We start from the raw sequence: 12,589 nt of genomic DNA, 5'->3' as shown, positions 1-12,589 counted from the left end.
TAACATAATATTTCACTTGAGTACACATCCTTTCAAACATTCCAGCAGTGAATTTTTCCCATCCAACTGGCAGATCAGTCAGTCTTAAGTGGGATAGACAGGAGTGGTTTTGGGACATCACCAAAAGGACAAAACAAAATGCTGACCAAAGGTTACAAAGAAAGGGCGAGAGGAGGGAGGCATATAATGAATGTGCCTTTGAATTCAAAGGGGACCACTTCTGACAGAGAAAATATTAATAATTGTGTGAGAGAAACTGGAGCACTTTATCATTACCCAGAAAGATGGAATGTGGATGATCTTTCTTCTTACTGGCTTACCTCCAAAAAGATTTCAAAAAGAATGACAGCAATCTTTCGAAAAGCTAATACTAAAAAGAGGGAGAGAAAATAAGCAGGGGATCCAATATGGGTCTCAGTATCCTGACCAATTAACATGGGAAGGTTAAATAATCTGAATAACCCAATGTAATGCTGCTTTCACTTTTATAATGAGAGCAATAAATCAAATAGACCATGCGTGTGAGGGATGAAACTAATCTGCAGAATAATGGAATTTATGTAGTAGGGTTTACTGGTTTAAATCCATATCATATCACAAATCTGAGTAGGTAGCCACTATCACTAAGAACAGCAATTCCCCAAACTCAAATACACATGATTAAGGAACCATGTCAAAGTAAAGTACTATGATATTTTTAAAATCAAATTTATGAGCAAAATGGGTTTTCTTATTTAAAACAGTTTAGCAAGAACTGGAAGATTCACCATGACATGTATGAGACACATCTAACTACAAAAAAGCTTTTAATTATTATAAATGCTTCTGTACATAGAAAATGACGAAATTATTAGGAAGAAAATACAGACCCAAAAAAGTCATATTTTGTAAGTTTTTTCCCCCTATATCTAGGTATACATATTTTTTTTTCTTTCCACAAACTTGGGCAAGTAAAACACCTGTAGGCTTGCATAGTGAGTGTTTCATTTAATATTATATCCATACAAATATTACCATGCTGTCAACTATTCTTTTAATGATTTTCATAAATCTGTAACATTCATCATATGGATAAACCATAACTTATTCAACTATATTCCCATTGTCATTAATGTTATTTCCAATATTTTCCTATCAAATGACTGGCACTGAGAAAAATGCCCTTCCACATTTTTGTGTGGAACTCCAAAGTGAGGATTTCTAGAATTCCTTAGTCAGAGGAAATGCACACTTTGATGAGTCTTAATACTCATTCCCAAACGATTTCCTAGAAAGATCGATCTATTTGTACACCCACCCTGCACCATTTCAACACTAAATACAATTTACTTTTTTTTTTTTTAAGATTTTATTTATTTATTTGACAAAGACACAGCGAGAGAGGGAACACAAGCAGGGGGAGGGGGAGAGGGAGAAGCAGGCTTCCCGCTGAGCAGGGAGACTGATGTGGGGCTCTATCCCAGGACCCTGGGATCATGACCTGAGCCGAAGGCAGACACTCAACCAACTAAGCCCCCAGGAGCCCCTACAATTTACTTTTAAGCAGTACCGCTCTTAGGAGTAATAAATGATAGGTATCGCATTTTTGAAATTTACATTTTCAGCCATAAGTGGCATATATTTTCATGTTTACTGGCCACTAATAGTTGTAAAAAAATAATCTGTCTCTGACCTTTTAAATAAAGGTGCTATTAGTTTCCTTATTAATATTTAAGAATGTTTAATACAATATTATCTTTTGTCATGTGCCTCAACACTGACCCAGTTGCCACTCTCTTTTTAATTGTGCTTGCTTTTGTCACACAAATATTTTCACTTTATGCAAATATATTAATCTATGACAATACGGATCCTGTTGCTCTTTACATTTCTGCTCAAAAATTTGTTACCCATCTTGGGGCACCTGGGTAGCTCAGTAGGTTAAGCAACCAACTTGTGATTTTGGCTCAGGTCATGATCCCAGGGTCATGAGATCGAGCCCCCATTCAGGCCCACACTCAGTGCAGAGTCTTCTTGAGATCCTTCCCTCTCCCTCTGCCCCTCACCACCCCCAAATAAATAAATCTTTTTAAAAAATTTTCTTACCTATCTTAATATCACTTATTTTCTACATTTTTCTTTTAGATTGTGTGGCTTTCTTTCTTGTTAAGTTCTTTTAGAGTTTATTTGAAAAATGTAAAGCAAAGGGCAGGTTTGAGAGATTTTTAAAACTCAACATTTGGTGGGTTGGAGGGCTAAGGGAGATGACAAGGATAAAGAGGGAGTGAGGGAGAGAGATTCAAAAGGAGAAAATGACATTCCATGTTGAGTGAACAGCATTTACAGACTGATTTCTACTTTATGCCTCTCCCTTTCTTAAAAAGCCATGTTTCTGGAAGTCATGTTTCCTTGTTTTAAGTCTTCACTCATTCACTCACCAGCCCAAATATAATATGGCCTCCATCCTGGCTACAACCCTACATTCATCAAAGTCACCAATGTCTTCCAGTCACCAGTGTCTTCCAGCTAAAAACCATCAGTCTCTAGCTGAATTAAACTCTAGAAGAATTTAATAATGTAGGCCACATACTCTATGTTGAAACTCTCCCTACTTGTCTTCGGTAATGGCTTTCTGCCACTCACTTCTTTCTCTCTGGCCACTCCATCTCACACTCCTTCATAGCTCTGCTTCCTCTCTTTCTCTTAAATGTTGATGTCCCTGGGGTCTTCTTCTTTAGAAACTTCCCTCTTAAGACTAGCCTATTCTTATGTGATCATACCCATATCCCTGACCTCAGCCATCCCCATAAGATGATGAATCCTTAATCTTTTCCTACACCTTAGATTCTCTTCTGAGCTGCAGACACACATTTTCATTCTCATCTCAAATTCTATAAGTCTAAAATGAATTCATCATCTTCCATAAAAGATGTGATTAAACCTGTTTTCCAATAATATTCTCCAGCTCAGTGAAATGGCAACTCCATTCTAAAATCACCCATCCTGGAAACCAAGCTAAGCCTTATTCTTAACTCCTGCGTGCCTCTCTGTCATCCGCCCCAGTTCCTGCACGACTCCTGTCTCATCAGTAAGCAAGTCCATCTTTCAAATTCTCCCACCTTTAAAATTCACCTTTCTCTACACCACCACTCTCATGTCCTTGACTTAGGAGACCCTCAAATCTCTCATTTAAATTATTCAGATGGTTTCTTTGTTAATCTAACTTCCTGCCTCACCCCTCATGATGCATCCTCAACACAAATGCCAAAGAGTTTTTTCCTAAATTGCAAATCCTTCTAAATTAATTTCCTGCTTAAAGTCCTTTTAATTATACCCTTTTGCCTTAAATAATGAAAATAATTGTGACTACCGTTTTCCTACTACAGATGGTTCCTGATTTACCATGGTTCAATTTGCAATTTTTTTGACTTTATGATGGTGTGAAAACAATACGCATTCAGTAGAAACTTAACTTTGAATTCTGAATTGTGATCTTTTTCCAGGCTAGAGGTACAATACTCTCTCTCACGATGCCGGGCAGGGCTGTGAGCCTCAGCTCACGGTCAGCCAGGAATCACAAGGGTGAACAACCCATACACAGACAACCATTCTGTTTTGCACTTTCGGCACAGTACTCAATAAATTACATGAGATATTCAGCACTTTATTACAAAATAGACTTTGTGTTAGATGATTTTGCCTAACTGCAGGCTAATGTAAGTGTTCTGAGCACATTTAAGGTAGGCTAGGCTACGCTATGATGTTTGGTAGATTAGGTGTATTAAATGCAGTTTTGAGTTACAATATTTTCACCTTATGATGGATTTATTGGGACCTAACACCGAAAGTTGAGGAAGAGCTGTACTTCCTATTTGCTGGGAAATTTATGAGGGGTATTTTAAACACATTATGGGAGAACTGAAATTTATTATCGATGTGAGATGGCTCTGCTCTGTCTTATCTTTTTCCTCCACACAACAAATTCCTTAGTATTACATATAAGATTCTTTACGGTCTAAACCCTACCAACTTATTGATCCTTACCTGGTGCTACAGCCTCATCTACTACTCTTCAACCATAACCAAACACTGAAATCACTAGAAAATCAATTCTTTTTCCTGCCTTCTTACTCCTTCTCCCTAGAATCACAACCCACCTTCACCTCAGGGTCATACACATCCTCCAAGAGTTAACTCAGCTGACCTATGGGTTAGGTGATCAAGTTTTTTTTATAATCCCACAGTCCTCAGAATATTTCCCTATCCAAGCATGTACTATTGTATAACTATCTGTTCAGCATCTATTTTTGCTACTAAACTTGTGTCACTAAAATAAGAGCTCCACTTCATGAATGAAATGCTCAAATTGAGGCTGTGCCCAGAGCACTCAGTAAAGTTTGGTTGCAGGAATTAATTATCATTCAAAAAATGACTGATAGGACAGCACATTGGAGTCAAAAAAGATGTGAGAAATAATACTGGGAACATTGGTTTGGGCAGATGAACATCTTTAATGCCAACATAAAGATCTTATTTCTATAGCCCAAGAAGACCTATTGGAGGTCTTCAAACAGAGGATGGACAAAATTTGATGTATTAAGGAAACAGTGAATAGTAATTTGATAAGATATGAGAAGCTGAGGGGAGGAGATAAGTAAGGAGACAATTTAAAAGGTCCAGAAAGGGATGTCTAGGTAGCTCATTCGGTTAAGCATCTGCCTTCAGCTCAGGTCATGATCCCAGGGTCATGAGGTCAAGTCCCACATCGGGTTCCTTGCTCAGCGGGGAGCCTGCTTCTCCCTCTGCCTGCCGCTCCCCCTGCTTGTGCACTCTCTCTCTCTGACAAATAAATAAAGTCTTTAAAAATTTTTTTTAAATTAAAAAAAAAAAAGGTCAAAAAGAGTTGAGGAAAAATAGAGTTCATTTTGAGACAAGCCGATTTCCAGAAGCTGGTGGTTATCCATGTGCTAATGTCCACCTTTTCTCACTGTCTCATGTGAAAAATCCTTTCACATAAACCATTTTCTCATACAAATTTCTTATCACTACCAAAACTAGCATGAAGTTGAAATTTTGAGTCTAATGCTCCGTAGGCAGAGTTAAGTCCTGAAGGGTTCAAATTTGAAAGTTTTAAGAACAGCCACACAAATGGTTGGGACTGCCCAAGAGAGAATGGGGGAGACAGAGGGCTGAAGGTGGCACCTTGGCCCCATTTACATGACTGAGCAAAGGAGAAAGAGCCACTGGCATGATCAGGGCAAGGAGGAGGACCTCCAGAGTGTAACCTGGACGTAAGTACAAACTACAAACAGTGGTGTAGCAGCCCCAACTGTGATGCATCCCTGGAAGGACTTAGTCTTCTATCTATGGCCATAGAAACTTCTGGGTGAACACTTAACAAGCTTCCAGGCAAAATTCCATTTAAAAAGAGGCCATCCTCTATCTGAACACTGAAACTGCAGTAAACTATTCATCAAATTACTACTCTGATAGCCTTCTCTGATAACTCTTACTTTACAACATCATAATTTTAATTAAACATTGTCCACAATGATAAAAACTCAAGACCGTGTAGGAGTTTCTCCCTCTCCTTCAGACTGATGTTTTTAAGCAGAGTGTTGGTAAATTTGGTAGGAATAGGAAGTTTATTTTTAAAAATCCTTCTGTAGAATCCTTTCTAACAAGAAATGGTAAGAAAAGAAAAATTCCTTTACTTGAAAATTATGAAAGTTTCCGTTTACACAGTGATTTGTGTAAACCCTATAAAAATCCTCTCAAAGTATTAGAATATGATTACCTTAAAAATATATGTCAGTCCACACAATTTCTGAGTTCTTATTCTAGGAAAAGAGACCGCACAGAAAGGATGGAACAATGGTATGGAAACTTACCATCCTCTCCAACTGGACTCTTTATTGCAGACTTATTGCTTCCATGTGTTAAAAAAAAAAAAAAATCAAACCTTTAAGCCAACCCCAATCCCTAAAATTTGGCGCTCTTATTGAGCATTGAATCCAGAGGATAAAAAAAAAACATTTTTTTTAATCACAAGCCTATCAGAGTCAAGATTATTTCATCATTATGGGAATGTGCTTGAAATTAATAATAAAGGTTGGTTTCTCCAAGGCTTAAAGAAATTATACTGTTTAAAGCTATTAAATACCACACATTATTTGGCCTTAATATTTAAATAAATAATGCCTATTTTGAACATTGCAATCTAGAGCATATAATATAAATTAATTAGAGGAATATTAAAATGGATGAGGTTTACACATTTCTTTTGGCACAGTAATGATTTTTTTTTAAACCTGTGGTTACATAAAGCTGAGGAATACAAACATCACACGTAATTAATTTATATAATTTTCTGAAGCAACGAAATCTTTGCTCAAACTACACAACGAGGTCAATGAATTACCTAAACTCTGTCATCTTTGCACTTTTCTACAAATCAGGCTGCATGATGGTAGGCATAAGTCCCTAAAAGCAGCATATCTCCAACTTTCAGTGTGTGTCAAATGAAAGAAGGAAAAAGTTCCCTCACCCCCAAAGTGAGAACAGATGGGAATGTAAAATTAGATGGGAAGAGACAGTGAAGCTTTGGATGACCGACCAAGAAATCTTCCCCGGGGTGGGGGGCCAAATATACCAGACCTCTTTTTGTTCTGCCTCCCAGTTAACTTCCAAATTCAATCCAATAAGAATGCAAAGCAGTTCTTAGATTCGATGCATTGGTTTTGATTTCTGTAAGCATTCATATAAATTTCATGAAGAAGCTATTGACAAATCCGTTTTAAAAATGTTATGTTTAATCACTTCTGTGAGTTTAACATGACTTCAAACTAAGACTGTTAACAATGAGCATTTTTTTAATAAAATAAATGGCTTTAGGAAAAGGGACAACGGGCAAGAACAAACAAGATGTGGACAATGAATTCCTTGTATGATGGAGGAGCCATCTGCCATAAATTGAAAAGTTATGTAAATAAAGCATGAATACATTTCATATTCATTCTTTTCATATTTTATCTGTACAAATAAAAAAAAAGCTTAATAGTAATGCCAGCAATACTTCCTATACATAGCAGAAAAATGTTCTACTGATATTCAATCTTATATAGCATGATATAATTTTTCTATCTAAAAATACGAACTATAAACTTGAAAGAACACTCCCTATAGTGCCTTCTTGTCTTCAATACTTTATGTTTAATAGGGGTAATAATTTAAAACTTAAGGGAAACTGAAAATGGTGCTCTCAGATTCGAATGTATTTAAAAACACTAGTTTTACTGTAAATCGTTATTCTCTTAAAATATTGTGATATTAAAAGCAATTTTTTGTAAGATTAACCATGACCTTTTGAAGAACTACCAGAGATCTACCAGAAAATAGTGCTTGTGGAGCAGATTTTTGGGTGTGTGCTCAATTTTTACATAAAATTTTCATCCATTGATACAATAATGAGAATAATCCAGTATTTTAATCAATAATGCTCAAAATTTATAGATCATTCTCATCCATAATTTCAAACTTGTTTTCCAAGACAATATAAGTTCTCTGTGTACCTTTTCCCTGCTGTCCCAGAAAACTGGCTTTCAATATCTTAACCCTGTTTTATCTTTTTTTTTAATCTTACATTGTAGTTTATACAACAAAAAGAAATATAGAAATATGAATCATTCCAAGTGGTGAAAGCAACTGTACCTCACACTTAAGTAATTTCAGTTTAAATAATCCAAGGCGCTGGTAACGTGATAGAGGTTTCACTTATAACAGGGAACGAGGCCTTCCATAAAAAAGATGCTTAATATAGGACACTGTCGTTAGTTGAATATGTGCATGAAATAATTACTGAAAAGCAGATCTTATTCTTCAGATTACTCTGAGTTATGCGCAAACATTATTACCGAAAAAGGGGGAAAAAAAATCTCTCAAGGTGTCTTTTTTTTTCCCCCTCTCTTATCAATACATAAAAGTCACAATAGGCAAACATTTGGGGATACTGTGTTGATTTCATTAAAATCCATTTTCCATACTTTACTTAAGCAGAAACACCTGTATTTTCAAATTCATCCTCATACTAATAAATCCAAATACTAATCCCCCAAAACATCAAATGCTGATCCCTCTACATTATTGCCTTAATTCATTTTATAGTTAGTTGGTTGAGTGATTTTTAACATGGAACACAGAACTTTTTATAATAAATTTAAATCTTCCTCTTGGGGCTCGGGGGAACTTTGAATAAAGAATGCATATGCACAAACTCAACATTTACTCAAGACTCCTGTCCTAGCTCCAGATCTTCCACTGTCCTTTTAAACTGGGTGAGTCAAACACACTCTGGACAACAACCACTAGTGTGTAAAAGGAATGGGGTCAGATTAGGTCACGATTTCTCAGGCTGTAGCCTGCAGACACCTATGGGCATATTCTTGGGAGTCCAAGAGGGTTACAAGATGTCTTCGTGTTATGCTACAAATATAATTATATTTCAGATAATCTTGTTCACAACTGTTACCACCGATCATTATCACATAATTTCAGGATCTGATTTTAACACAGTGGTTATGATCTTGTTCGTGTGAGCTTTTTGTAATGACTGTGCTTAACTCGTAATAGGGTGTTCCTCAAACTGAAATTCACAAATGTATTCTTGAAGCCTGATATTTTTCTGCTAACACAAGTCCACATACTATTGAAGACTGATAGACATTAAATTAGATGATCTTTCTAATTCTTTTCAAGTCTGAAAAACATGTTACACTCTACTGCAGCTTACTAATAATTTATGGAGATCCAGCTTAAGCACAGTTAGAGAAAACGGACTTCACAGGAGGAGGAGTTATAATTTCTAATTCTATGCTCTACTTGTTTTCTTTTTACATTTAAATGCAAATGAAATTTTCGAGATAACAAAATGGCATTCAGTGAGCAGAATGAATAAGGCTATCAGATCAAAGTTCTCTTACCAAGTCACTATCATTTCAAATGATTTAGTGGACTACGTATTAACTAGGAGTCAGAAAATTCCAGTTTCTTTTTCCAGTTTCACATCTGACTTGAAAGAGTATCTTGGTGTTAGAGTGATTTGTTCTCATGACCCCCACTTTTTTTTGTTTTACAAAGTTAGTACATTATGCTACTCAATGAATAAAATGTACAATAAATACCAGGCACTCATGTTATATAATAAGTAGTATGCTTCACATTTTAATTTATATAATAAATAAAAAAACAAATCTGTAAAACTCAGATATTTGCTTTTCTTAAGTTTTGTTAGTGACAATATAAATAATGTATAAAAATAACAGCATAGTTTTTTACTATAAATTATGGATTATATTGATCTAGTTTTAAAAACATTTATGTTTAAATCTGCTTCATCTAATTTAAAAATATTTACAATGCTGTCAATTTGCACTTAAAGATAATTTAATATAGAAATTAAATGCCTATTTTGGCACTGGTTAAAAATCATTTTTTACTGGTTAAAAGTTTAACTTATAAAAACTTATCATTACTCATAATCTTATGTCAAATTTTTAAACAATATACTCTTGAAGGAATTATCAACTTAACATGTATCTTAACAATCTTAACACCAGTAAAGAGAAGTAAAATGTTTGCAAACTTGCAAACATTAAATTAAGATATTCTTAATTTAAAATGCATATACTTCACATTTAAAATAGCTATTGAATTTTTAATTTTAAAAAATTAGGAAAAATGAAACTCATTTAGATCATCTTATTCCTATCTGTGATATAAATGCAAACAAAAGTTTTATTTTTTTTTAAAGATTTTATTTATTTATTCATGAGAGAGAGAGAGAGAAGCAGGCTCCCAAGGAGCAGGGAGCCCGATGTGGGACTCGATCCCAGGACCCTGGGATCATGACCTGAGCCGAAGGCAGACACTTAACCATCTGAGCCACCCAGGCGCCCGCAAACAAAAGTTTTAAACAAAAATCCTCCATAAGGCAGTATGTGGAATTTTTTTCCCTAATTTGCAGCAGTTTCTACTTTTTAAAAAGAAGGTTTTAAACCATTTCTAAAGCATGGCTAAGAGCATAACACAATTTGATTATTAATTAAACTAATAAAATCACTTATTGATTTTGAAATTATTTAGTGAATTTATAATATTGACTTTTGACAGATGCATTTTTTTGTTAAGGTGAAGGCTGTGAAAATCTAAGATCAACATATTGCATAATAAGTTTAAGTTTTAGCAAAAGAGAAATAGCACATTCAGATTTAAAAGTTTTCATTTCTTGTTCTACTATCAAACATAACTAACATCAGTTTTGTAAACTCATTTCAAACTTTCTTCTTCCTATAAAGGAATTTTCAGCTTTTATTACTTCAAGATTTCTTTTCTAGAAGATGTAATTAGACCATTAACTAAAGGACAGTGGAGTCGAATGGAAAACGTGCATTTCCAAAAAGTGCATACTTTTATGTATTGTGATAAGGAACTTTTTTCTTGGAATAGACAAGTGCAACTGCACAAATGTTAAAACCGGTGCCAAAAAGTTACCCTACCTGAACTGTAGAGCTGATCTCCGACGCAAAGCCGCCTGTCAAGGGAGCCTCGTGACTGATTAGCAGTCGCCCTGTTTTGATCACAGACTGAAAGAGAAAAGGAAAATCTGATGTTGAAGAGAATACATGTTTTCAAGTATATGATGGCAGTCTTGATTAAGGAATAAAAACAATGTATTTCAATCCAATAAATGATTAAAAATTAGTAATACAGTTTTAGGTCAAATAAGTTGTAACTTTCTCTCACTGCAGTTATTTGATATTTGCACTGTTACAAAAATTTTCAGTGTAGTTTATAGTCCTACAAAAGAAAAATGAGATCTGTAATTCTGTCATTAAAAGGCATTCCATTATAAAACCCTTCTGTGTTACAAACTAAATCACAGTCTTTCATGTTTTTATCTCAAAATCATTTTTTCTTCATATTACCTTAAGACTGAAAGTGCTTTGTTGGGTTCATTTTCGGGTGTATTTGCATATAAACAAACAGCCTTGGGAAATAGGGTTTTGTGGAGAAGGAACACATGAAAGTAGCATGGAAAAGCTGTAACGCAGGAAAAGCTCAAGCTACTCAATATTCAAGGAAACCTAGCAGGAAGAAATCACTGCAAAAGTACAAGGGTTCCAGCCGTCTTTGTTCATGTGCATTAAAATCTGGTTAACCACCACAACTCCATTTTAACCTAGAAAATGTCACAAACAAAAAGATGTACTCTCAATACTGGCTCAGTGTGGTTGTTCACCCAGTATGATATACTCTGTACCATAATAAATCAAAAAGAATAGCTTATGATATCATAGCAGGATGACAGCTGTGTTGAAAGGTAAAAAATATTAAAACCAATAGCAAGTTACTGCTTCAAATATATTGAATAATTAACATGTTGCCAAAGAGCAGGGATAATGTCTCTTCTACATGTCTAATAATGTGATACCACCTTTCTTAAATTATACATTAATATTTTGTGAATATAAGATCTTCCAAGCAAATATATGTATATAAATTAAAAGACTGCCTTCATTCTAAGCAATTAGAGTTTAAAACCTTAAAAGGAGCAGATGTTAAACTCCAAGATATGGCCAGTAGCCATGATAAAAATAAGTTATTGTGTCTACTTAGTACATAGTGACTTAAAAACATAAAATTTTATGAACACCTTAATGAATACCATCCCTGCCCCCAGTGAAATTCTAACCTTCGTATACTGGTATTTGGATTTTAGGACTGTGATTAATTATGCCATTTATGAAAGTCACAAATTAAATTTTAACGCACCTGGTTAGAAATATACAGAGACAGAAATAGTCCACAATCACGAAAAAAAAAAAAAACAAATGCGTTCTCAAAGGACTCTCTAAAAGAAGTCCTGACCTAAATGACTACCAGTTAAAAAAACAGATTTGACAACTAAACCTTTCTTATCGCTCTGAAACCCAAAAGTCTGCCAATGTATAAGTGCCCAAGGATGACATAGCTAAAATCCATCCCAGCTAGAGGATGCATCTTAAATCCCTGGGAGGTAGAAATGAGAAACTTCTATAAAAATGCTACTGTTACCTTAAACCTCCACACAACAGAACTGGTATTTTTTATTTGAGCTGAGTTCTATCCAAGATCGAATGACAACCTTCAGAATGATCCCTGAAGGCCAATAAGCAACCAGGGCAGAGAGCCTGGCTTCCTATAGCCTGCAGAATACAGTGGGGAAACGAAGCACAGGTGTAGCCAGGACGAAAGCTTCCAACCCTTGGAGTTCATGCAACATGATGAAATCTGGAGACCTGCCGAGTGTCCTTCAGCAGGAGAAAGGCTAGATAAACCAAGACCTAGCAATACAGTTGGATATTATACAGCCACAAAAAAGACTGAGGACAGGGAAAGATGCCTATGGTAAATGAACTGATAAAATGAGCAAATTGGGTGGCTGGGTGATAGACACTGGGGAGGGTATGTGCTATGGTGAGCGCTGTGAATTGTGCGAGACTGTTGACTCACAGATCTGTACCTCTGAAACAAATAATGCAATATATGTTAAGAAAAAAAAAAAAGAAGAAGA

General features: G+C 35.3%; 1 protein-coding gene across 1 annotated transcript in view; it reads right to left on the bottom strand.

The window, feature by feature from the left end:
* BCKDHB (branched chain keto acid dehydrogenase E1 subunit beta) overlaps positions 1 to 12,589 on the bottom strand; it is a 205,376-nt gene that overhangs the window by 47,734 nt on the left and 145,053 nt on the right. The window contains exon 9 of the mRNA XM_081828582.1: positions 10,533 to 10,619. Coding sequence (XP_081684708.1) covers positions 10,533 to 10,619 — 87 coding nt within the window. The remainder of the gene's footprint in view (positions 1 to 10,532; positions 10,620 to 12,589) is intronic.

Source organism: Leptonychotes weddellii, chromosome 8 (assembly GCF_054177405.1).
Source record: "Leptonychotes weddellii isolate Sample4059 chromosome 8, ASM5417740v2, whole genome shotgun sequence".
Taxonomy (NCBI): Eukaryota; Metazoa; Chordata; class Mammalia; order Carnivora; family Phocidae; genus Leptonychotes; species Leptonychotes weddellii.
Note: the sequence above shows the minus strand (reverse complement) of the source record. Positions and strands in the feature narration are given on the sequence as shown.